Source organism: Gopherus flavomarginatus, chromosome 18, assembly GCF_025201925.1.
Source record: "Gopherus flavomarginatus isolate rGopFla2 chromosome 18, rGopFla2.mat.asm, whole genome shotgun sequence".
Taxonomy (NCBI): Eukaryota; Metazoa; Chordata; order Testudines; family Testudinidae; genus Gopherus; species Gopherus flavomarginatus.
The window spans coordinates 5017646-5042865 of NC_066634.1; the positions used below are offsets into that span (position 1 = coordinate 5017646).

The following is a 25220-nucleotide window of genomic DNA, read 5'->3' on the forward strand; positions in this document are numbered from 1 at the left end:
GCAGGCGGTGCTGGCCCCGGGGATGCTGGGCGAGAGGTTCCCTGAATAACCAGACCCCATGACCCACCCCAGAGTCGGCACCTCTCAGCACTGGGCAAGGGAATCCCTGTATAACACACCCCAGAGGGGTCGCTTCTGTGCCCATGCTGAACGATTTGTTAAAGAATCAGTTCTAAATATATCAGCTACCATTTCTGAAAGCTTCTTCTTTCAATGGACTTTCTCTATGTAGCTGGGCAGCGCCCAATGTGATGGGGCCCGATCTCAGTGACTCTGTGTCCAGGCAGCGCCTGGCACAACGGGGCCCCAATCTCAGTGACTCTGTGTCTGGGCAGCACCCAGCGCGACGGGGTCCCAGTCTCGGTGACTCTGTGTCTCAGCAGCGCCTGGCGCGACGGGGACTCAATCTCGGTGACTCTGTGTCTGGGCAGCGCCGGGCCCAATGGGGCCCCGATCTCAGTAACTCTGGGTCTGGGCAGTGCCTGGTGCAACGGGACCTCGATCTCAGTGACTCTGTGTCTGGGCAGCGCCGGACCCGATGGGGCCCCGATCTCAGTGACTCTGGGTCTGGGCAGGGCCCAGCGCGACGGGGCCCCGATCTCGGCGACTCAGTGTCTGGGCAGTGCCAGTGGCCCAATCTTGGTCAATACCAAATGATACAAGCAACAAACAGGACTAACCTCAGGTCTAGCCCAATGAAACAAGCACCATCCCTGTGTTTTCCATAGTACTTTATTTTTAAAGAGCGACTCCAGTAAAAATCCATGCATCTGGGTGAGTTTTTTCGTTGTAGCTTTTCACATTGAACTGGTTCGTTGGATTCTTCCTTTGTATCACCAGGACCACAACAGCTGGGTTGGGGGTTGGTTAGTTTTTTATTATTTTTTTTGAGTATTTTCTTTGTTTTTATATATATATATATATATCATTTGTTTTCCCTTTTATACGAAATGCACTTGAGACAGCTGACTCCCACTGGCTGACACGGCGGCTCCACGGTTTTCTTTTTTTCTCGCTTTTCTGTAACTTTTTCAACTTTTTTTTTTTTTTTGGTCCTTTTTGATTTTTTTTTTTCACAAAAGTTTTCAAGTTCTTTTCATTTTTTGTTTTTTTTTTTTTTCCGTCTGGACGGCACAAAAACCAGGAAAGCAAAAATCAATTCCCCCTCTTCCCCTCCCCGACACAAATCCTCCCCCCCATCTCCGTGAAATGAACAACTGAAACCGGGGGGGGACGTGGGGGGGGCCTGAGAAGAAAGAGAGAAAAATAAATAAATAAATAGCTAACTAACCCCTGGCTAAACCCCACTCAGAACAACAGGAGAGGATTGTCTGATAGTTCCTCCCCCTGGAAGGACTTTTGGGTAACATCGCCCGTTGGGAACAGGGGAGGATGCCAACCAAAGAGCAGGAGAGGTTACACTGCAGGCTATAGGGGTATGAAAACTGCCCTTTGTTTCATCTTCGGGCCTGGCTGTCTGCCGCCCAGTGCACTGATTGTAAGAGGTTGTCTTTTTGCTCTGCGTTCGTACAGCCCCTAGCACTGTTCTTCTCCAGGAAGTCGGACTCGATAAGGACGGGCTTGGAATCGCTACATCGCACACAAAGGCCCCTTGCCTCTATCGCGACAGGGTTAGAGCAGAGACAAAATCAATTTGGTCTCTGGGTGATGGAATTTCTCCCTCTCTCCTCTGTGCATCTCCTCCCCACCCCGAGGCTGCTAAAAACAAATCCCCCCCCACACACACACACAACACATGCACACGGCGCAAAAACATATCAATAAACCATAAAAACGCAACACAACCCAACATGGCCTCTCCCGACAGCGCAAAATCCAGTATCAACAGAACTGATAAGAACCAAAACCTAAGAAAAGCTCAACACCGATTCGCTATAGATAGGTCTCTCCCTAGGGGTGTGGAAGTGAGGCTGGGGGAGAGAGAGGTTTTACGAAGAGGTTTCTAATTTTTTGGCGGGGGGTGGGAATTGGAAGACAACGGAAACAGGATGAATTCACTGCAGAGGAAACAAAGAGGAGTAGGAAGTTAGTCTTGAAGGATCAGCGTGAGAGGGCGGCGTTTCTCAGATTGGGTGTGGGATTGCTTTAAAAACAGCTCCCCACCACCATCACCCCAGAGGTGGCTACATCTCAGTGCTGGGTAAAGGACCCCTGGGTAAACAGCAGCCCAGTATCAGAGGTGGCTGCATCTCAGCGCTGGGTAAAGGAGCCTTTTCTAAACAGCAGCCCCGCATCAGAGGTGGCTGCATCTCAGCGCTGGGTAAAGGAGCCTTTTATAAACAGCAGCCCCACATCAGAGGCAGCCGGGCGAGGAGTCCCTGTATAAACAGCCCCCTCAGCCCACCCCCAGAGGCAGCGGCATTTCAGCACTGGGTGAGGGGCTGCTGTATAAACAGCCCCCATGCCCCACCTCAGCTGTGGTCACATCTCAGTGCCAGGTTTCAAACTGCTGTTGTCCCACATGTGACGTTCATTTGAACAGGATACTTGGTCCTGCTTGGCTGGGGCGCTGGGAAAATCTGGTCCCCTGGGTAGGGTCCCATACTGGGGGTCAGTAGATATTACACCGTCGCTATTTCTTGGGAGGGCTCTTTCATATATGGCCCGTATTGCTCAGAAGGGAAGTCACTTTCCTGGTCCGTATTTATTTACTGCCTGGGGAGGCTGGTTTATTGTGTAGGTGATCACCACCAGGGGGGCTGGGCATTGCCTGTCAGCCTGTTTATGGTAGGATCTCTATAACCGGACAAGGGCTGTTTAGTATATGGACCATCTAGCCCAGCAGGGCTGTTTATTGTCGGTCCATATTGCATGAGGAAATGGCTTATTTTATATCCCAACAGGGACCGTGCCATCTAGACTGCTTAGGAGAATTGTCCATATGGGCCCTGGGGGACAGGGAATAGCTACAGGGCAGGGGGGTCCCGGCCATGCCACTGATCTTCCCTCTATAGGCCCTGGGGGGAAGGGAATACCCACAGCTCAAACCTAGAGGGACAATTCCCCCACTCTGGGAGCCCCCATTAAGAACAGAGAAAGGTTGGGGAGGGGTAATAAAACAGAGAGACACCCCTCCCCTTGAAAATACCCAGCACGCTGAGTTACCACCCCCTGCCAGCAGGGGGTGCTGGAGGGGGTAAAGCTTTGGCACTTGGATTTGGCACGACTATGAGCCCTTGGTGGGTTGGGGAGGAAAGGAGAGGGGGTATCTCTAGGTCACTACCCTCCCCTTTCCAGTTCCCTCCCCTCCATGTACAAACTTGCCCAGCTGTGAATTTGGCACTGGTAAATTACAAGCCTCCCCCATTCTAACACAGACACCCCCCATGGTCCCCTGGAGACCCCCAGCACTGAGACATAGCAGTATCCCCTCTCAGGGCCCCTGGTCTCAGGACAGTGCTTCAATCATGTCAACCAACTCCTATGCTGATCTGGACTTTTCCCACATTCTCCTGTGACCCACATCCCATCCTCCCCGCGGATAGAGCCTGGCTGGGAAATTGCTTCCCGCTGGTGGGGAAATGAAAAGGAAAAGAGGATAATGGTGGGGAAAGTAAGAAAGAAAGAAAGAAAATTGGCATTAGAATGGAAGAAAGAAAGAATTAGTATAAGAAAGAAAGAAAGAAAGAAAATTGGCACTAGAATGGAGAAAGAAAGAATTAGTAAAAGTTAAAATTAAAAAGAGAACAAATGAACGAAGGAATGAACGAAGGAACGAACGCAGGAGGGAAGGAACACAGGGTTCGAAAGACACTTTGCTAAGAATGCCCCTCCATTAGCCTAATGTCCTCCCACCCCACCTTGCGCCACAGCTCCCCACGGCCGCTGCATCCCTTGGCCCCATCCCCCGGCACTAGCCCCCCACCCGGCTGCCCTAAACGGGTGTGGTCTTCCGGTTGAGCGTGTTGGTGTTGGAGGAGGCATCCTTGCCCAAGGTGCCGGTGGCGCCGGCTGCGCCGGGCCCTGTCACCGTCACTGTCACGCCGGGGTCCTTGGGGAAGGTGTTGTGGAGCTGCAGGAAGCCCCCGCCGGCCCCCTCCCGCTCGGCCCCGTAGAGGCTGCTAACGTTGGCCTTGGAGGGGTCCCGCGAGAGGGTGTACATGGAGATGTCGGTGGAGGGGAAGCCCTTGAGGCCCACGGGCGAGGTGTCCCGCGACTGCGAGGGCTCGGTGGAGCGCGAGCTGGAGCGGGAACGGCGCCGGTAGCGGAAACGGTAGCTGGGCAGGCGCAGGATGGCGTTGGAGGACGAGGGGTTCTTCAGCAGCTCGGTGCGGCTCTTGCAGTGGGCCTCCCGGTTCTTCTCGATGTAGATGTTGACAGCCAGCACCCCGATCATCTCGGCCAGGATGAAGGACAGGCCCCCGAAGTAGAAGGACCAGCCGTAGGAGTAGTGGCTTTTCTTCTCGTCATCCCGCTTGGTGCCCGGGTCCCCGGCGTTGGCTGAGATGTACACAATCACCCCGATGATGTTGCTGAGGCCTGGGGAAGGGGAGGGGAGGGATGGGGGCCATGGATGGAGGAGGGGTGGGGATGGGGTGGATTCGGGGAAGGGTCAGAGGAGATGGGGGCCATGGATGGAGGAGAAGTGGGGATGGGGCAGATTTTGAGGGGATTGGGGTGGATTTGGGGAGGAAGGGGGAAGAAGAGGGGGCGAACGTTGGGGAGAGGGCAGAGGGGGGTGGTGAGTAGCCAGGGCAGAAGGAGAGGAGGGGGCAGGGCACAGAGAGCCATTAGGGAGGCAACCACGGAGCCCTCCCCCTACCCAGACTGGCCTGGGGGTGGGGAAGCCCCATCAGGGACCATCTAGACCCCTCACCCCATACCCCACACCACAAGGCTGGATCCTCCCTCTGTGTGGGGCAAGAGGAGGCTTCCCCAGACCCACAGCCCAGCCTCCGTCACCCCTACACAAATGGAGTCTGGATTCTTTCTTTCTTTCTTTCTTTCTCATTCTATTCTTCCCAGTCCGAGGGGACTGTCAGACCAGGTTCACTGCCCCCTGATGGCCAGAGGAAACTGACTTATCCTAGACAAGGTGGGGGGAGGCGAAAACTCCCCTAAAGGTGGGACCCCTTTGCACTGATTCTTAACCCCCAGCTGTGCCCATGGACTCCTCCCACTCCTACAACCCTGGGCAAACCCAATGACCCGGGGCCATTGGGGCGGAGCCTATTCCAGGCTCCCAGTGGTTCCCCTCCGTCCATGAACTGAGCCAGGCAGGGTGGGTGGGAAGCAAGCCCCGCCCTGACACGCCCCACCCAACTAAGCCCCACCCCCGACAAGCCCCGCCCACTCACCAGCAGCGACGAATAGGATCCCGGCGCCCAGGATGATGTTGCGCTTGGACTTGTAGACCCGGCTGGCGGCCACGCAGAACCCCCCCAGCAGCAGCAGGAGGGCGCTGAGGATCGGGAAGATGCTGGAGGCGCGGACCACACCTGGGTGGGGGGAGGGGAGCAGAAGAGATGAGTCAGGGAGGGTGGCTGGAGGGATCCCCAAAGCCGGCCTATTGGTGAATGGGACAGTGGAAGCGTTCTGGGACCAATCAGAGTCTCAGGTATTCTAGCATGCTGAGGCCAGTGGCCAATCAGAATCCAGGGATTTCCAGCCCTGTGAAGCCAACAGCTAATCAGAATATGGGATTTTTTTGACACTACGAGGTCAAGAGACAATTACAATACAGCGTAGGTCAACAGCCAATCAGAGTCTCCATTTCCCAGTGCTCTGAAGTCAAGAACCAATTGGAGAACAGAATTGCTCAAGGTTCCCAACCTACCGGCCAATTAGCAGGATTACTCAAAGATCCGAAAGGATCACACAGATGACAGATTTCCCTATGCTCTGGTGTCACAGCCAATCAGAATCCAACTTCTGAGGCTGCCAGCCAATCAGCATTCAAGGTTTCCCATCATTCTCAGGCCAATTGGCAAGCAGAGTGACACTGTGAGGCCAGCAGCCAACCAGAGCTGTGGATGTTCCAATGCTCTGACACTCCCAGCCAGTGAGAATCTGGGATTTCCCAGCATATTAATGCCACCAGCCAATCAACATCTGGTATCACTCAGCAGTCTGAAATGAACCAGTCAATCAGCATCCAGGTCCATTTACATTCTAAAGCTCTTAGCCATTGAGAGCCTGGGATTTCCCAGCCTGGGGAAGGACGTTAAGGAAGCCAAAAGTCAGGAATGGCTGGTGTTAATAATGCCTAAATCCCCTTAACTCTGCCCCCATGGAAAAACCAGGGTCTCTAAGGCTGCCACCTCTTGCTATTCCTTCAGCAGAGGGCTCATTTCGCTCAGCATATGGGAGGGAGAAAAGGCTGGGCTGTACTGAATGGCCAGGTGTCTGCCCGAATGAAATAAAATACAATATTAAATCAAATCCCTTAAACACTGATTGATCAAGACAGACAAATAGATACAGCTATTTGTTCCCACACGTACCCTTCTGTCCATCCATCCTCATACCCATCCATCCAGCCCCCCATCCCTTTATCCATTCATCCTCATGCACATATCCATCCGTCCATCCATCCCTCAGCTCCTAGCAGACCAGTCTGCTCGATTCCTGACCAATGGGAGCTGTGGAGCCGGCACTCGGGGTGTAAACAGTGCACGGAGCCAGGTAGGGAGCCTGCCAGACCTGCCAACACCTCCACACCCACACCAGTGGGGGTCCTGGGCCACGCACCACTGCCCACACCCCCCAGCACCCACAGCACGCCCGGACTGCCCCCCTCCAAGCACCCATGACACCCCCAGTGAGGATTGGTGAAAATACTGGTTTGTAGGACTTTAGTTTAAAATAATTGGTTAAGACACAGCTAAGCAGGACACAAATTTCACTATATAAACTGGAGTCCAAAGGAAAGTTCAGAACCCAACTCCAGGACACAGCCCAAGATCAGAGCTGCTGGATCTCAACACCCAACCAGAAACTGGAGCCCCCAGACGACCTGATCCTGACTGGCCACAAGGAAAAGTTCGTCTGCATTATTGGGCGTGGTGCTTAGCGTGTGCATTCTCTTTTGGTAACTGTTAGTAAATAGAGGTTAAGGATATTACTGTGTAAGACTCTTTCACTGGTAAAAGGACCAGCAAACCTGGAGAAGATTAGGCCCTGAGCCTTAGGAACTGGGTACGGGTGGGAGTGCCTAAATTAACTGGATTACACCTTGAGTCCACCGAAGGGTAAAGGTGGGGAGCCATAGAGTGTGTGGGTAACATGCTATCTATATACAGAGAGCCTTTGATAATAGCTCTTCGAGGCGTGAGCTGCCCCTATTCATGCTGAGTGGCATGTTAACTCTTAAACCTAATGATGACTATCAAACCTTGAACCTGCCTCACTATTATCATAGTATCTTTAAGTAGCAACTAGAGGCCTTAACTGAAACTGGGGCTCAGTCGTGCCAGGGGATGCAGTCACATAATGACTGAGACAGGCGCCCCCATCGCGCTGGGCACTGCCCTGAAACAGAATCGCTGAGATCAGGGCCCCCTCACACTGGGCACTGCCCAGACAGGGAATCACCAAGATTAGAGCCCCATCATGCTGGGCCCTGCCCAGATACAGAATCACTGAGGTCAGGGTCCCATCATGCTGAGTGCAGCACAAACCAAGAGACAGAACCTCGCCCTAGCAGCTTCGATCTAGATGACAGAGAGGAAGTATTCCTACATCTGCTTCTCAGCCCTTCACTTTGCACGTTTAATAGTTTCTTCGCAGATTTGTTGTTTTTTTCTTTCTTGTGCGTGTGGAAATGGAATTTCCCAGGTTTTTCTTCTGCAATTCCCTCCCCCTTCCCCCAGCAACCCTCCAAACCGAACCATCTGCTTCCACCAGCAGGCCGGAAAAAGGAGAGACAGCTCAAAAGCTAAGCCAGCTCCGATTAGGCTGCTCTCGGCCAAATCAAAATGGATTTGCACAGAGAAGTAGAAAAGAACTAAACTGGCCCAAGGGCAGTTTTGCTGCCAAACTTCCCCTCTGGCGCCCCGGCTGGTGTGGGTGCCAGCACCGTGTTTTAAAAAAGACATCAAAGTGTACACCATTTTGGGGTCCATCCTGGGCTATTCTGCCCACAGCCTCTGCACTTCCAAACTGCTCTAAGGCACAACCTGGAATGACAAACGAGGTTGGGCCAGGAGCACAGAGGGAGCCTGGGGTATTTAACCCTGGAAGGAGAACAATGTGAGCATCTTAAAAAAAGGGGGCTGGGAATTGGAAAGTTCAGGCGACCTTAGCTAGAGATGGGGACAAGCCGGACTAGACTCCAATTCCTTTCCAAGTCAACTTCCTGCCTGTATTAGAGCTGTCGGGAACCCCAAAGTTGAGACGCCCCTGTGTCTCTTCCTGCATTTCAGCCCCCAGGAAGATGCCACGCTGTGCGCGTAGGAGGATTCACGCTCCGGCACCTGGTGCCCAAGCACGGCACAGGACCTTGCGGGTCGCGCCGGCAGTGCAGCGGGGGAGCCCCATGGATACGTACGCAGGAGATACTCTGCGCTGTCGTGGTCGTAATCTGTGTCCTCGGGGAAGTGGTTAATTTTCACGCACACACCCCTCTTCAGGCCTGCAACGGAGATGGAGAAATCAGAGTCTGGGGCCTGTCTCCCACCCAGTACCTGGCTCAGACCAATGGGGATGCTGACGCTGAGAGCTTGCTCACAGCAGTGCCCAGATGGGGACGCTGATGCTGTGAGCTTCCCCACAGTGGTGCCCAGACGGGGACATCGATGCTGCGAGCTTCCCCACAGTGGTGCCCAGATGGGGATGCTGATGCTGCGAGCTTCCCCACAGCAATGCCCAGACGGGAATGCTGATGCTGCGAGCTTCCCCACAGCAGTGCCCAGCCCGGGATCCCCAAATGAAGGTACCTTCCAGGCAGCATATCCTCCAGAGGCCAGAGTGGGTGAGGCCCCCTGGGTCCTTCTTGTCCTTGTGGGGCATTTCCTCACTGGAGATGTTGGTGGTGTTACAGATGAAGGCGCGGGCGTAGAGCCAGTAGTCGGTGCCAATGGCGATGGTCATGAGGCCGAAGGCTGCGAAGGCCCCGACGGTGGTGAGGAGGATCTGAACCCCCTTCTCACACCACACCACCCTCTCCTCATTCCAGCGCTTCAGGGACTCCAGCTTGACAGGGGGACGGGGTGGGGCCACCCACCCAACCAGACAACGGGGACTTCCTTGCACCAGCACCCTCCTCCCCACTTGTGGCTGGGGACAGGGGATCGTCTCTGGAACCCAGGAGTCCTGGGTCCTAAAACTCTCTAACCACTAGACCCCAATAATCTCCCACAGTGGGGGATAAAACCCAGGAGTCTGGGCTCCCTGCTCTAATCACTAGACCCCAATAACCTACTGGAACCAGTGATAGAATCCAAGAGCCCTGCTCTAACCACTACACATCACTCTCCTCCCAGAGCACAGATCTTCCTCCTTAAGCAGGTGTCTCCTTCCTCGGCTTCAGTCCCTGGTTCTGGGCTGGAGGCTGAGTGGGTCGAGGGGTGCGGGCGCCCGTACTGGCAGCCCCTGGGGTGATTCCATGGGTGGCGCCAGCCCACTTGGTCTCTCCTCAGCCTGGGGCGCGGTGACAGCCGACCTGGGGTGGGAGAGAAATGGAGAAGGGGGGAGATTAGCTGGGGACAGGCAAGGAGATGGCCTGACACCCAGCATCCCCCCACATACAAGCCCCTCTGACACCCAGTACCCTCCAGCATACTCCTCTGACACCCAGAAACCTCTGCATGCCCCTCTGACACACAGCACCCTCCACACTCCTCTGACACCCAGCAACCCCCCAGCATACTCCTCTGACACCCAGCAACCCCTGTATGCCCCTCTGACACTGAGCACCCCCCTGCACACATCTGACACCTAGCATCCCCCACACCCCTCTGACACACAGCACCCCCCTGCATACTCCTCTGACATCCAGCACCCCCCCAGTGCATAGCACTCTGATACCCAGCACCATCTGCACCCCTCTGACACTCACGCCCCGCACAGCCCTCTAACACCAGCACCCCTGCATACCCCTCTGACACCCAGCACTCCCCGGCATGCCCCTCTGGGTGCTGTTATTGGCTCTGTGACTTTGGGTCTGTCTCTTTCCCTCTCTTAGCCTCATTGAAAACACAGGGAAACTGGCGCAAAGACTGCACCCCGCCAGCATGGGAGGATGAAGATGAGCAGGGTATTGGGATCCATGAATGCTCCCCCTGGGCATCGAATGCCTCAAAGGACAAAGCAAGACCCACCCCAAGCCCGATATTCCTGTGTCTGGAGCATGATCACTTGGTATGGCTGCATCCGGCCTCACCCCAAATTTCAGCAACTCTTCCAGGCGCCAAAGGACAAAGCCCTGTGGATCCTGGGGAAACTGGGAAAACCAGAAGAGGAAAAGTGGGGCCTGGCTCTGGTTAGCGCAGCCAGTCACCTTCAGCCAGGCCTGTGGATCAAAGAACCAGCTGCCAGCAGAAACCGAGGCCTCTCTGCGGAGCGGCACCCCCAAGCCAGCTCTGCCCAGCGTCCCAGTAGAGAGGGCCACGTAGGGAAAAGAGTGAGGAGGAGAGACAGATGCCTTGTCATGGGAGGATAGATAGATAGATAGATAGATAGATAGATAGATAGATAGATAGATGAGTGTGTATGGGATGGATGGATGGATGGATGGGGATACGGGGATGGATGGAGAGACAGGGAGATGTGTATGAGGATAGATAGATAGATAGATAGATAGATAGATGAGTGTGTATGGGATGGATGGATGGATAGATGGATGGATGGAGATACGGGGATGGATGGAGAGACAGGGAGATGTGTATGGGGATAGATAGATAGATAGATAGATAGATAGATAGATAGATAGATAGATAGATAGATAGAATGTGTATGGGGATAGACAGATAGACAGCGGCCTCCAAGCCCAACCAACCCTGCTCTCCTTGAATCAGTATTAACTCCTCAGCGAGGGGGGGGTCTCTTTAGGTTCTCTCCCACCCCAGGGATCTGCCTCCATGTCTGGGTGCCTTCCCCAACCGCTCACTGTGTATCAGGTCCATATTCCTCCACATCGGCTTCCGCCCGCCCCCGTGCCCCTTGCCTCCAGCCCTCATGAATCCCCCCTCCCTCCCCACCCTGGCCCATCAGCTCCCTGGAAGATGGGGTCAGGGGGGCGGTTCTGGCATGCGCCATTTCCACACACATTAGCCACGGTTCGAAGCGCGGGCACCAATGTGTGTGTCATTTCCACACACGTTAGCCACGGTTCACAGCAAGCGTGCCAATGTGTGTGCCATTTCAACAAGCGCCTGCCACAAATCGTGGCTAGAACACCCGTGCACACGTCATTCCCAACACATTCCACGTGCACACGACTCCGGCCACGTCTCTCCCTTCCCAGCCTTGTCTGAGAGCGTCAAATGGAACACAAGCACGTGGGGGACACACACAGAGAACATCACACACACACAGGCACAAACATCACACTGAGACACACACACACAGACAACATCACACCAAGATACGCGCACCATCATGTCACACACTGAGGCAACACCAAGACACAACATCACACAAAGAGAGAGAGGGAACATCACACTGAGACACACTCAGGAAGAACACACACACACAGACACAACACACTGAGACACACATTCCATCATGTCACACACAGAGGCAACACCAAGACACTTCATACACACAAACACACACCACCACACAACATCATATACACACACCCCACACCGAGACACAGACAGGACAGACAACATCACACACAGACACACACTTAACCAACCTGCTGCCCAAATTAGTGAGTTGCCAAGAGGTAGAAAGAGGGGTGGGGGTGTGTGTGGGTGTGTGTGTGTGTGTGTGTGGCCTGCTAATCAGCCCCTCCATACGGCTCCTTCCCTTCCAATATCCCCCCTCCCGTCCCTTTGTGCATTTCATTGCTTTCTTTGCAGCCGCCTGGAGATGCAATTTCCTTCCCAAATGCAGAACGCGGTCCCTCCCCCCCACCATCTCCGGCAGCCAGAAGCCCCCCCTCGCACCCCCACCGCCGCCCCCGCATCCCCGACAGCCATTGCCCTGACGGCTTGCAATAAAGCGACCCCCCTTCACCCCACCCCCCTTTTCACTTGCTCCCAGGTGCATCCATTAGTCGCCAACATCCCCCCCCGCCGCCCCTGCCCGCGTGCGCCATGCGGCCAGGACATCGCCCAGCAGATCTGTTGCATTTTCCACGCGCGTTTCGTCTGTCCCCCTCCCCTGTCCACACCCAGAAACCCCAGCCACTGTGCAGGACTGGGGCTCACTTCTCCTGCACCCCCAACCCCGTACAGCCCCCCAAATCCATCCAATGAGTATCACTGGGCTCACTTCTCCTGCACCCCCAACCCCGTACAGCCCCCCAAATCCATCCAATGAGTATCACTGGGCTCATTTCCCCTGCACCCCAACCCGCACACAGCCCCCCAAATCTAGCCAGTGAGTATCACTGGGGCTCACCTCCCCTGCACCCGAACCCCCATACAGCCCCCCCCAATCCATCCAATAAGCATCACTGGGGCTCACTTCCCCTCCTGTCCCATCCCCATACAGCCCCTCCAAAATCCAGCCACTGAGCATCTTTAGGCCTTATTTCTTCTCACCCACAAACCCCCCCAAATCCATCCACCGAGCATCTTTCTCATTTCTCCTGTCCCCATAAAACCCCCTAAATCCATCCACCGAGCATCTTTAGGCCTCATTTCCCCTGCCCCCCAAAATCCTCCAAATCCATTCAGTGAATGTCTTTGGGTCTCATTTCCTCTGCCCCCCACAAAACACTCCCAAATCCATCCACCAAGCGTCCTTAGGCCTCATTTCCCCTTCCCCCCATACACCCCTAAATCCATCCACCAAGCCTCTTCGGGGCTCATTTCCCCTGCCCCTCAAACACCCCAAAATCCAAGCGTCTTTGGGCCTCATTTCCCCTGCACCCCATCTACACTCCCAAATCCATCCACTGAATGTCTTTGGGGTTCATTTCCCCTGCTCCCCATACAACCCCAAATCCATTCACCAGCCTCTTCGGGGCTCATTTCCCTTGCCTCCCAAGACACCCCCAAATCCATTCACTTGCGTCTTCTGGCCTCATTTCCTCTCCCCCATACACCCCCAAATCCATCCATAGTGTCTTTGGGGCTCATTTCCCTTGCCCCCCACACCCCTGAATCCATGCACGAGCCAATTTCAGTCTCCCCGCCCCAGCTCCTGCCCCCCAAGGCGCGTGGGCAGAGGCTGGTACGACCCCGGGCTCTTTGGGGTCCCAGGCAGCCCCCGCCCCGCAGCCGGGGGGTGCAGAAGCCGAGGCCGCGCGGGGGGGTCGCCTTACCGTGCGGATGCAGAGCGGGGTGGGGGGGTCTCTGGTCCGGCGCCGGCCCCGGGAGCGGTCAGGGGGCGCGGGGGGCTCCGGGGCGCGTGGCGAGCTCGGCGGGGCGCAGGGCGCGGGCGCCCCGGTCCATGCCCCGCTGCAGAGCGGCTCGGGGCGGGCGGGGGGACGCAGCAGCCGGCGAGCACCCGGCAGCCAGCTCGTATGGCACCGAGAGGGACCGCGGGCGGAGGCTGCGAAGGAGCTGGGGGGGAGGGAATGGGGAGAGGGAGGGGGAGGGGAAGGGGGCAAAGGGAGGTGGGAGGGGTGCAGGAGGGGACTGGGGGTGCAAGGGGGGAGGGGACATGGTAAGGAGGAAGGGAGAGGTAGGAGGGGATGGGGTGCAGGGGGAGGTAGAACTGAGCAGTGGGGGAAGGGAGATGGGATGGGGTGCAGGGGGGAGAAGACATGGAAGAGGGGGAAGGGAGAGGGAGGAGGGGATGGGGTTCAGGATAGGAGTGGGGGTGCGGGGGAAGGGGACACAGAAGGGAGGAGAAGGGAGAGGGAGGAGGGGATGGTGTGCCGGGGGAGGGGGAACTGAGAGGTGGGGGAAGGGAGATGGGATGGGGTGCAGGAGGAGAGGGAAGAGGGGGTCATGGGGGAGGGGACATGGAGGGGACGAGAAGGGAGAGAGAGGAGGGGATGGGGTGCAAGGAGAGGTAGAACTGAGCAGTGGGGGAAGGGAGATGGGATGGGGTGCAGGGGGAGGGGACACGGTAGGAAGGGGAAAGGGAGAGGGAGGAGGGGATGGGGTTCAGGAGAGGAGTGGGGGTGCGGGGGAAGGGGACACGGAAGGGAGGAGAAGGGAGAGGGAGGAGAGGATGGTGTGCAGGGGGAGGGGGAACTGAGAGGTGGGGGAAGGGAGATGGGATGGGTGCAGGAGGAGAGGGAAGAGGGGGCCATGGGGGGAGGGGACATGGAGGGGAGGGGGAAGGAAGAGGGAGGAGATGAGTGGGGATACAGGAGGGGTGGCGCACAGGAGGTGGGAGGGGTGCAGAAGAGGAGGGGGGGTGCCAGAGGAGAAGACATGGTAGGGAGGGGGAAGGGAGATGGGATGGGGTTCAGAAAGGGAAGGAAGGGGGGAGGAGGACAGGGTGCAGGAGGAGAGGGGGAGCGAATATGGGGAGGGGTCATGGGGTAGAGTAGGGGAGGTGGGGTGAATGAGAGGGGAGGGGGAAGGGAGGTGGGATGGGGTGCAAGTGGTGAGGGGGAGGGAAGATGTGGGGTCATGAGGGGAGAGGACATGGGGTGAAGGAGGGGAGAGGTGGGACAGGGTGCAGGAGGAGAGGGGGAGGGATGATGGGGAGGGGAGGAGACACGATTTGGGGGAAGGCAGATGGGATGGGGAGAGGGAGGCAGGTGGGGGTGCAGGAAGGGAGGGGGCACAGGGAGGAGGGGATGGGGCACAAAGAGGTGGGATGGGGGGCGTGCAGGAGGGGAGATGTTGGAGGGCCCGGACGAGGCCGGGAGGCTGGATGGATATTTCCTGCTGCTCTCCGGGTGCGTGTTGTATGAGCTGTGCTCTACAATCGCTTGGCGTGTTCTCTGTGTGTGTGTGTGCGTGATCTTGGTGTGGCTCAGGTGTGTGGCCAATGCATGCCTCCCCTGCACGCCCCAAGTGTGTCTCTCACACACAGGTGCATCGTGCGAGCACCGAGTGCCCATGTCTCACGTCTATCATGCGTGTAGCATGATCCCAGCGGATCCGCTGCTCCGTGGGGGAACAGACATGTGAACACAGAGGGCCCGTCAGTCCAGCAGGCCAAGCGCTAACTCCATCCAGCGGCTGGAAGTCGAAGCTGGGCGAAGCCAGCCTGGAAACAAGGTGTCAGTTTTGAACAGGGAGGGGAATTCATCCTTGGAACAAGTCACTCCGGGGCCTGGTGGGTTCTCCAGCCGTGGTGAGTTTTAAATCACATGTAAAAGCCGTGGTCTAATTCAAATGGGAAATATTCTGGGGACGTCCTCTGGGCTGCGTCATACAGGACTGGCTGATCGCAGGGAGCCCTGCTGGCCTTAGACACTAGGAAGTTTTGAATTGTACACCATATGTGCTCATGCGTGTGCTCATGCGTGTGTCATGCATGTACATGCAATGTGCTTGTGTCTCCTGGGTGTGCCTCATGTGTGCATGCACCATGTTTGTGTCTCATGTATAGGTGTGTCATGCATGTGCACACACTGTGTTTGTGTCTCGTGTGTGCATCCTGTGAGCCAGGCGCCTGCATAAAGTGCATGCCCCATTTGCGTCGCATGCATATGCAAGATGTGTCTTGTGCGTGCACGCCCTGTGCATGCATCGCATGTATCAGGCATGTGCGCCGTGCGCGTGCATCACATGCGCTGGGAACGTGTGGCGGCGTGCGGCTGTGCAGGGATGGGGATGTCATACGCTGTGCCGCAGCAGCCGCTGCCTCCCCCTCCCCCTCCCAGTCTCCCCCACCCACCTCCGGCTCCGGTCGCCATGCCAACGGGAATGCTGTGTGCTGTGCTGCACTTTGAGGGCCCCGCCCCCTCCCCCTCCGCTGCGTGACAGGCTGTGGGGCCTCCTCCCCCAAAAAATCCTGCGTTCTAGAGCAAGGTGGTAGCAAACCCCCATGTTCTGGAGTGAGTCGGGCAAATACAGCCATGTTGTACAGCACCGGGGCTCGAGTCCGCAGCGCTCTGGTCCCACAGGTCCCACTGCTGCATTGCTCTAGAACAATAGATCCCAATGGCACAGTGCTCCAGAACAATAGATCCCAGAGCAAGGTATCCCAATCCCACAGCACTCTAGAGCGAGATACCCAATCCTGCAGCACTCTAGCAAATACATCCTGATCCCTCGGTGCTCTAGAACAATGTATCCTAATACCACAGCACTCCAGAACAATAGATCCCAGAGCAAGGTATCCCAATCCCACAGCGCTCTAGAGCAAGATACCCAATCCTGCAGCACTCTAGCAAATACATCCCGATACCTCAGTGCTCTAGAACAATATATCCTAATACTACAGCACTCCAGAACAATAGTTCCCAAAGCTGCAGTTCTCTGGAGCAAGAAATCACAATGCCACATCACTCTAGAGCAATATATTCCAAATCCCACAGGGCTCTAGCGCGAGATACCCAATCCTACAGCACTCTAAAGCATGGGACCCCAATCCCACTATGCTCTAGAACATTAGGTCCCAATACCTCTATGCTCTAGAACAATATAGCCTAATGCCACGGCGCTCCAGAAAAATAGATCCCAAAACCGCAGCACTCTGGAGCAAGATATCACAATACCACCTCGCTCTAGAGCAACATATCACAATCCCACAGCCCTCTAGAGTGAGCTACCCAATCTGGGAGCACTCTAGAACAATAGATCCCAATGATGCGGCACTCTAGCACCAGACACCATGGTGCTCTAGATTCTAGAACAATAGTTCCCCCAATACTGCAGCACGCTACAGCAAGATATCCACTCCTGCTGCACTCTAGAACAATAGATTCCCAATACCCCGGCACTCTAGAGCAACGTTACTTTGCTCTAGAGCAATATATCCCAACCCCGTGACACATTAGCACAAGACATGTAGATTCCTGTGCAAAAACACTCCATTTGCAAATACCGGGAGGATGAAGGGGTGATCACCAGATTTCCCAAGAACAAATCATGCCAAAGCAGCTTGATTCCTTTCTTTGATGAGATAACTGCTTTGGTGGATGGGAGTCTGTCTAGGAAGGAGTACGGCAGAAAGAGATCTAGGGGTCATAGTGGACCACAAGCTAAATATGAGTCAACAGTGTGATACTGTCGCAAAAAAAGCAAACGTGATTCTGGGATGCATTAACAGATGTGTTGTAAACAAGACACGAGAAGTCATTCTTCCGCTTTACTCTGCACTGGTCAGGCCTCAACTGGAGTATTGTGTCCAGTTCTGGGCACCGCATTTCAAGAAAGATGTGGAGAAACTGGAGAGGGTCCAGAGAAGAGCAACAAGAATAATTAAAGGTCTTGAGAACATGACCTATGAAGGAAGGCTGAAAGAATTGGGTTTATTTAGTTTGGAAAAGAGAAGACTGAGAGGGGACATGATAGCAGTTTTCAGGTATCTAAAAGGGTGTCATCAGGAGGAGGGAGAAAACTTGTTCACCTTAGTCTCTAATGATAGAACAAGAAGCAATGGGCTTAAACTGCAGCAAGGGAGATTTAGGTTGGACATTAGGAAAAAGTTCCTAACTGTCAGGGCAGTTAAACACTGGAATAAATTGCCTAGGGAGGTTGTGGAATCTCCGTCTCTGGAGATATTTAAGAATAGGTTAGATAAATGTCTATCAGGGATGGTCTAGACAGTATTTGGTCCTGCCATGAGGGCAGGGGACTGGACTCGATGACTTCTCGAGGTCCCTTCCAGTCCTAGAGTCTATGAATCTATGAATGCAGTGTACATAATACACCTGGACTTCAGCAAGGCTTTGGACACAGTCCCACATGACATTCTGCTACGTCAGGTGGAGAAATGCAGGCTCAACAGAACTACCATTAAGCGGATACAGACTTGCTTAGACAACCGCAAACAAAGAGTGACGGTTAATGGAGTGATGTCAGACTGGAGGGAGGTCTCAAGTGGGGTTCAACGGGGATCTGTTCTGGGTCCAGTGTTGTTTAACATCTTCATTAATGACCTGGCTGTGGGAATAGAGAGCAGATCGATCAAATCTGCAGATGACACAAAGCTGCAGGGGGGCGTTGCCAACGTTTTGGAGATCGAGCTAAAATTCAGAGGGATCTTGATCCATTGGAGAACTGGTCAGTAGACAACAAAACAAAACTCAACAAAGACAAATGTAAGGGGCTACACTTAGGGAAGAAAAACCAAATGCACCCATCCAAAATGGGGGATAACGGGCTTGGCAGCAGCACTGCTGAGACGGATCGGGGAGCTGTGGTGGATCATCACACCCTGAACATGAGTCGGCAACGCGATGCCGGTGCAAAACAAAAGCAAATGCAATGTTCGGCTGCACTAACAGAGGTGCAGCGTGCAAGTCCTGGGCGGTAAGAGTACTGCTCTGCTCGGCGCTAGGCAGGCAGGGAGCACTGTGTCCAGTTCTGGTCACCGCTCCATAGAAAGGAAGTGGAGAAACTGGAAAAAGGATCCAGAGGTGAGCGACAGAGACAATCAAAGGGCGGGAATGCAGCCACGTGAGCAAAGGCTGAAGGAACTGGGCATGTTTAGTTTGGAAAAGAGGAGATTAAGGCAGGACATGACAGTGGTCTTCAAATACTTGAAAGGCCGCCATAGAAAAGGTGGAGAAAAGTTGCTCTCTCTTGCGCCAGAGGGCAGAACAAGAGGCAGTGGGTTCAAACTGCAGCAGAGCAGATTTAGATTAAATCTCAGGACAAATTTAACAGTGAGAATAGAAGGAGAGTGGAACAGACACCTTGGGAGGTCGTGGAAGCTCCTTCATTGGAGGTTTTCAAAGGGAGCCACCTGTCCGGGATGGTTCAGACCAAGGGTCGGCAACCTTTCAGAAGTGCTGTGCTGCGTCTTCAGTTATTCACTCTGATTTAAGGTTTCGTGTGCCGGTAATACATTTTAATCTTTTTAGAAGGTCTCTTTCTATAAGTCTATAATATATAACTAAACTATGGCTGTATGTAAAGTAAATAAGATTTTTTAAATGTTTAAGAAGCTTCATTTAAAATTAAAATGCAGAACTCCCGAATCGGTGGCCAGGACCCGGGCAGTGAGTGCCACTGAAAATCAGCTCGCGTGCCGCCTTCGGCACCAGTGTCATAGGTTGCCTACCCCTGGGTTAGACCCAACAAATTCTGCATCTTGGCCGAGGGTTAGACGAGCTGACCCTTGCAGTTCTGTCTGACCCCATGGTTCTGTGAGTCTGAGCGATACCAGACCACGTCACTCTCGAGCATGAGGGTCACAATCCTCAATGTTCTCGAGTGCAAGACCCCAACACAACAGCGTTCTAGAGTAAGACGTCCCAGTCCCTGTGGGGCTCTAGAGCAGGGGCTCTCAAACTGCATTGCACCGCGATCCCCTTCTGACAACAACAATTCCTACACCACCCCAGGAGGGAGCACCGAAGCCTGAGCCCAACTGAGCCCTGCTACCCTTGGGCTTTATGGGGCTCTGGCTTGAGCCCCAGGCCCCAGCAAGTCTAATGCCAGATCTGGCGACCCCATTAAAATGGGGTCCCGACCCACAGTTTGAGAACCGCTGCTCTAGAACAAGGGATCCCAATAACGCAGCACTTGAGAGCACCCAATCTCAATGCCACCGCAATCTATAACAAGGGATCCCATATTGCAGCACCCTGGAGCAAGGGATCCCAGTGCTACAGCGCTCTAGAGCGAGGGATCCCCATACCACGGTGTTCTGGAGTGACAGAGCCAAATAATGGGCCATTCTAGAGTAAGTCCACGTGACACTGCAGGATTCTGGAGCAAGCGCCTTGAACTCAGCACCATTCTAGAGCAATGCCACAAATCTTGCCTGTGCTCTCGAGCAGGGGTTCTCAATCCATGGGCCAGGCCCCAGAACGTGCCAAGGGGTCCCGGGGTTGGCTGGACTCAGTTCTGGGCATTGGGGCCTAGTGCACAGGGTCCCAGAGCCACTCCGGTACTCAGCTGGGCCAAATTTGAATGTTTCATGCTGCCCCTGCCCCCAGTTGCTGGGGCATGGGGTGTTCCTCATCGGTGGGGGGCACAGACTAACACCTGGAGGGAGAAGCCGAGCCACAGGAGCTGTTGGTGTCACGTTCTCCAGCAAATACTGGACCCCTCCAATGTAACCCTCACCCCCACAGCCAGGTGATGCCCCATCTTCCATACCCCCCATCCTGCTCCCCAGCCCCCTCCCCCCAGTATAGCCTCTTCCCCACAGCTGGGTGACTCCCCCTCTGTCATACCATCCAGATCTTCCTCTGCTTCCCCCCAACCCTTCTGCCCCCCCAACTCCTTCCCACCAGCCCCCACCCACCCTAACCCAGGACCCCAAATCCCGCCATCCCTTTACGCTGATTTGCCCTCTTGAGACTCCAAGGGGCACAGCCCAAGGGGGCCCATCTCGCCTGGTGACCCGTCTCCACCACAGGGATGCAGCCCTGCAGCTCTGGGCTGACCCACACCTGGGGAGCCCTCAGTGCTGCCCCCTGCTGGGGGGGGAGGAAATTACCACACTGTGTATGTCACTCACACACACACACACCCCAAGACCCCCTCTGCAGTGGGAACCTGGCCTCCTGGGTGTAAAGGCTGCATTGTGGGGAGCGGGGGAGGCACATAAAGTATCAGGTTTTCTACCCTGGGGCCAACTACTGGGCGGGAGGCCACTTAAAGGATGCCCCCCACATGCATACTCCAGCACTGGAGGTGGGGTTGGGGGGGGAAATACCCACACACCTCTCCCCCCCCCAGCAATAGCCAGGCTCTCTGCTGGTGCTGCAGCTCAAGGTACCAGAGCCTGGCAGGTCACCATGGCGACCGTTAACCCCTGCTGCACTGGTTGGCAGCCAGGCTGCTGAGCCATCGCCAGCCTCCGCCCGCTGGCGCCCTTTCAGCTGCCAGCCTGCCAGTGCCTTCGTTCCCCTCCCCTGCCCTCCAGCCAGGCAGAGAGAGAGGGGCAGGGCCCGGGACGGGGGCAGCCAGGAGTCCTGCGTACCTCCCCCTCCCTAACCACTAGATCCCACTTCCCTCCCAGTGCTGGGGCTAGAACCCAGGAGTCCTGGCTCCCTCACCCCAGCCCCAACCACTAGATCCCACTTCCCTCCCAGTGCTGGGGATAGAACCTAGGAGTCCTGGCTCCCTCCCTCCACCCTTCTAACCACTAGACCCCCACTCCCCTCCCACAGCCAGGGATTGAACCCAGGAGTTCTAGTCTCCAGCAGGACTAGGTGTTGGGTGGGAGCTGGACTCCTCGTTTCCTTGCTGCTGTCAGATAGCGTGGAGGCAGGCTGGCCTAGTGGGTGTGGGAGGTGGATGGAAGGAGGGAGGGGTATAGGAGTGGATGGATGGGTGGGTTTTGGGGGTGGATCGAGGGAGGGAGGGAGATGGGGCGTGCATGGGTGGAGATGCATGGGGGGTATGGAGGGAGATGGGGGTGCATGGATGGAGATTCGGGGGGGTATGGATGACGGGAGGGATAGGGGGTGCAAGGATGGAGATGCAGGGAGTATGGAGGGAGATGGGGGTGCATGGATAGAGATGTGGGAGAGTATGGAGGGAGGGAGATGGGAGGTGCATGGATGGAGATGCTGGGGTATGGAGGGAGATGCAGGGATGGTATGGATGGAGGGTGGGAGATGAGGGTGCATTGATGGAGATGTGGGGGGTGCATGGATGGAGATGTGGGGGGTTATGGATGGAGGGAGAAGGGGGTGCATGGATGGAGATGCGGGGGTGGTATGGATGGAGGGTGGGAGATGTAGGGGGCGTATGCATGGATGGAGATGTTGGGGGGTGCATGGAGGAGGGAAAGGAGATGGGGGTGCATGAATGGAGATGTGGGAGGGGTGCATGGAGGAAGGGAGATGGGGGGTACATGGATGGAGCTATCGGGGGGGGTGCATGGATGGATGGGGGAACAGCCAGACACGGGAGGTGTTTGAAATAAAGTTTATTGCAGTCTCTCAGTTCTATGTACATATGGTACAGAGTAAATGGGGGGGGGGTTGGCCCCGCCCCCCAGCAGGGGGGAGGGGGAGAATATATGACAGTAAAAAGGGGTCCCTCCTTGGTTACTGGTGTAGTATGCACATCCCTCATCCCCTCCCCGACCCCCATCCCACCCCGCAGGCTAAGAACCTATTTCCCCCCCCCCCAATCACAGGTGCCAGCCAGATTCCCCCAACACACCGCCCAATAGGGGTCACCACACTTGTGGGGAATTCCTCCCCCCACTATCTGCTCCCCTGAACTGTCACAATCCCCCATTGCTTCAGGGTGGGAGATGCTACAGTTGACCCTACAATTCTCCCCCCACCCGCACTCCTGCGGGGTGGGGGGGATAAAGCTATATGGTTAACCCTTTCCTCACCGTCTTCCCCCCCCCCATTCACAGTGATTGGAGGGGTGGGTGTAGCAAGTTAACTTTCATCACCCACCCACCCACACCAGGCCCTGTGCTCAGGGGCCATTTCTGGGGCTAGATTTTTAACTCTTTCTTTGCCATCGGCTTCCAAAGGTGTGGGTGCCATGACCTTCCTCCTTGACCTCCCTTTGCCAGGTCTAAGTGCGGAGGGGTCCCCTGGTCCCCAGGGAGCACTGAAGAGCAGGAGGTGGGATTTATAAGGGTGGAGGAAGAAGGAGATTTCTGGCCCTTTAAGTGGTCAGGGCAAAAGATGGTGTCTCCCACTCCCTGAGGGCATGCAAACTCCCCCCTACACATACACTTCCAATGTATCCCATAGACATCACTCTCCTGACAGAACTGGAGGTAGAACCCAGGTGTCCTGGCTCCCAAGCCCCCTGCTCTAACCACTAAATCTCGCTCTCCCCCTCAGAGCGAGGGACAGAACCCAGGAGTCCTGGCTCCCAGTCCCCGCCCTGCTCTAACCACTAGCCCCCACTCCCCTCCCAGAGCTGGGTCCCACCCAGCATATACCACCCTCTGTTGGATGCCATAAGAACAGCTTCTCTGTATGTTATAGTCCCAACATCATGACAAGAGATGAGCAGGGTGATTCTCCTTTAGCTCCCTGGCTGGGAGGCACTGCCATGGGGAAGCTCGCAGCACCAGAGCCTCCCCAGCTGGGGTCACTGCCATGGGGAAGCTCACAGAGCCAGGTACAGATGACCTTCTCAAAGGAGCCCACAAAATTACCAACACGGGACAAGGACCGAACAGTACCAACCAAGTCCACAGCAAGCGTCCTGGGTCCTGGCATGGCCCAGCCAGCAGGAGGTGCCTAAACCCAGCTGTGATGCCAGCTCCCCGCACTGATCCATCCCTGAGGGCCCAGGTATCTATAACCTACCCCTCTTCTTTCCTCCATCACCTCCCTCAGCCTCGTTTCTCTTCTCTCCTTCCCTTCATTCTCTCATTTCCCTCTCCCCTATTTTCCTTTCCTCCTTCTCTCCACTGGCATCTTTCTCCTCCTCTGGCTATATTTGCTCCTTCCTCATTTCTGCATGGATGGAGACACCTTCCCCTCCACAGACACAATCACAGTCACCGTGGCAAAAGAAATGCAGCCTGAGATACACCCCAGCACACGAAGATGGCTAAAAGAGAAGGGAACTAATAGAGAAAGAACAAAAGAAGGTAGAGAAAGGAAGAGGAAAACAAAATGAGGGAAAAAAGGAACCTGTAAATGGGCATAGAAAGAAAATCAATAGAGAAGAAGTGCAGAGAAATGAACGAAAGAAGGAATGAATGAAAGAGTGCAGAGAGAGGAAAGCACCAAAAAAAACTTGCAAATGGCAACGAAAGAGAAAAGGAACAAAGGAAAGAGTGCAGCAAAAGGAAGAAGGAAAGAGCCGGAAAGTGGAAAAGAAAAAAGACGGCAAGACAGAAAGAACGGAAGAAGACAGCAAATAGAAAGAAAGAGCAAAGCGGAGCACGGGGGCAGCTGGCCTCAAGCTGGGTTAACAATGGCCGCTGCTGGGCCTTGCTCATGCACGGGCGGTCGTGCCCACGCTTGCTAAGAAAAGGGCTTTTTCGAGCGTTCTTCGGTGGAGGGAAGACAAAGAGACGGGGCCCCCATCCGGCGGTCGAGCGGGGAGCGGGTCTCTGAGGGCGAGGTGTTGGCAGCCAGCTGCCACTGTTGCTTTAGCCGGACAGACGTTGGTGTCCATATTTCTCTCTCTGGGTTAGGTTGCTTTCGAGGGAAGAAAGTGGCCTGGGCCCTTCTCCGTGTCCCCATTTGCTGACGTGGTTTCCCCATCTGGTTCACAACAGAGATGGCGGAGGAGTCATTTCCTCTCAGGATCGGGCGGGGGGAAGGGACCAGTGCAGCAGCACGGAAAATGGCTGACGAGTGACTTCCTGTCAGGGTTGGCCATTGTGGGGCAGCAAAGGTGGCGGAGAAACCATTTCCTCTCATGATCTGCAGGGGAAGGGACTGGCATGGCAACAAGGAAAATGGTTGACGAGTGATTTCCTGTCAGGGTTGGCCATTCTGGAACTGAGGAAAATGGCATTAGGAGACATTTCTTCTCAGGATCTATACCAAGGGGAGCTGGTGCAATGATAACCAGAATGGCAGATGGGCAGTTTCCTAATCGAGGCTGGCCATTATGGGGCAAAAAAGATGGCAGAGGAGCCACTTCTTGTCAGGATCTGGGAGAAAGAGATTGGAGCAGGGAGGGGGTCACTTGTTAGGAATTGGCCCCTGTGGGGACAAAAAAAGTATCTGGGGCTGGCCCGATGACAAACAAAATGGCTGACAGATGGCTTCCTGTTGGGAATCCCGGCACCTGCCCATGGCAGCCAAAATGGCCAACAGGTGACTTCCTGTCAGCAATATTGGCAAGTTCCCACGGCTACCAAAATAGCCGACAAGGTGACTTCCTGCTGGGAATCTTGCAGTGACCAAAATGGCTGACAGGGTGACTTCCTCTTGGGAATCCCACCACCTTCCCATAGCTATCAAAATGGCCAACGGGGTGACTTCCTGTCACAAATCCTGCCAAAATGGCCAAATTGAGGAGGTCTCCAGGGACGGTGCAGAGGGAGCAAGAAAGGGGGGACAAGGAGGGGTTTCAGTCCAGTAGCACCCCGTCTGTGATCCACAGGTGGGCCCCACTCCGCACAGTCTCTGGGGTGGGGGGCGGCTGGCAGGCCCCGGTGGG

At 55.3% G+C, this 25220-nt stretch overlaps 1 protein-coding gene across 1 annotated transcript; it reads right to left on the bottom strand.

The window, feature by feature from the left end:
- Positions 1 to 3822: 3822 nt before the first annotated feature.
- CACNG8 (calcium voltage-gated channel auxiliary subunit gamma 8) lies at positions 3823 to 9296 on the bottom strand. The gene is made up of 4 exons (XM_050928286.1): positions 8898 to 9296; positions 8510 to 8593; positions 5319 to 5459; positions 3823 to 4500 (listed from the first exon to the last, which is right to left on the bottom strand). The coding sequence occupies exons 1-4, from the start codon at positions 9049 to 9051 to the stop codon at positions 3896 to 3898; spliced, it is 984 nt and encodes a 327-aa protein (XP_050784243.1). The 5' UTR covers positions 9052 to 9296; the 3' UTR covers positions 3823 to 3895.
- Between the last annotated feature and the right edge of the window lie 15924 nt (positions 9297 to 25220).

Excerpts from the sequence above, each read along its gene's own strand:
- CACNG8 (XM_050928286.1), bottom strand. The coding sequence starts at position 9,051 with ATGACCATCGCCATTGGCACCGACTACTGGCTCTACGCCCGCGCCTTC. Across the intron at positions 5,460-8,509 it reads CAGCGCAGAGTATCTCCTGC|GTGTGGTCCGCGCCTCCAGC; the intron begins GTACGTATCCAT and ends CCCCCCACCCAG. Across the intron at positions 4,501-5,318 it reads GATCCTATTCGTCGCTGCTG|GCCTCAGCAACATCATCGGG; the intron begins GTGAGTGGGCGG and ends CCCCTTCCCCAG.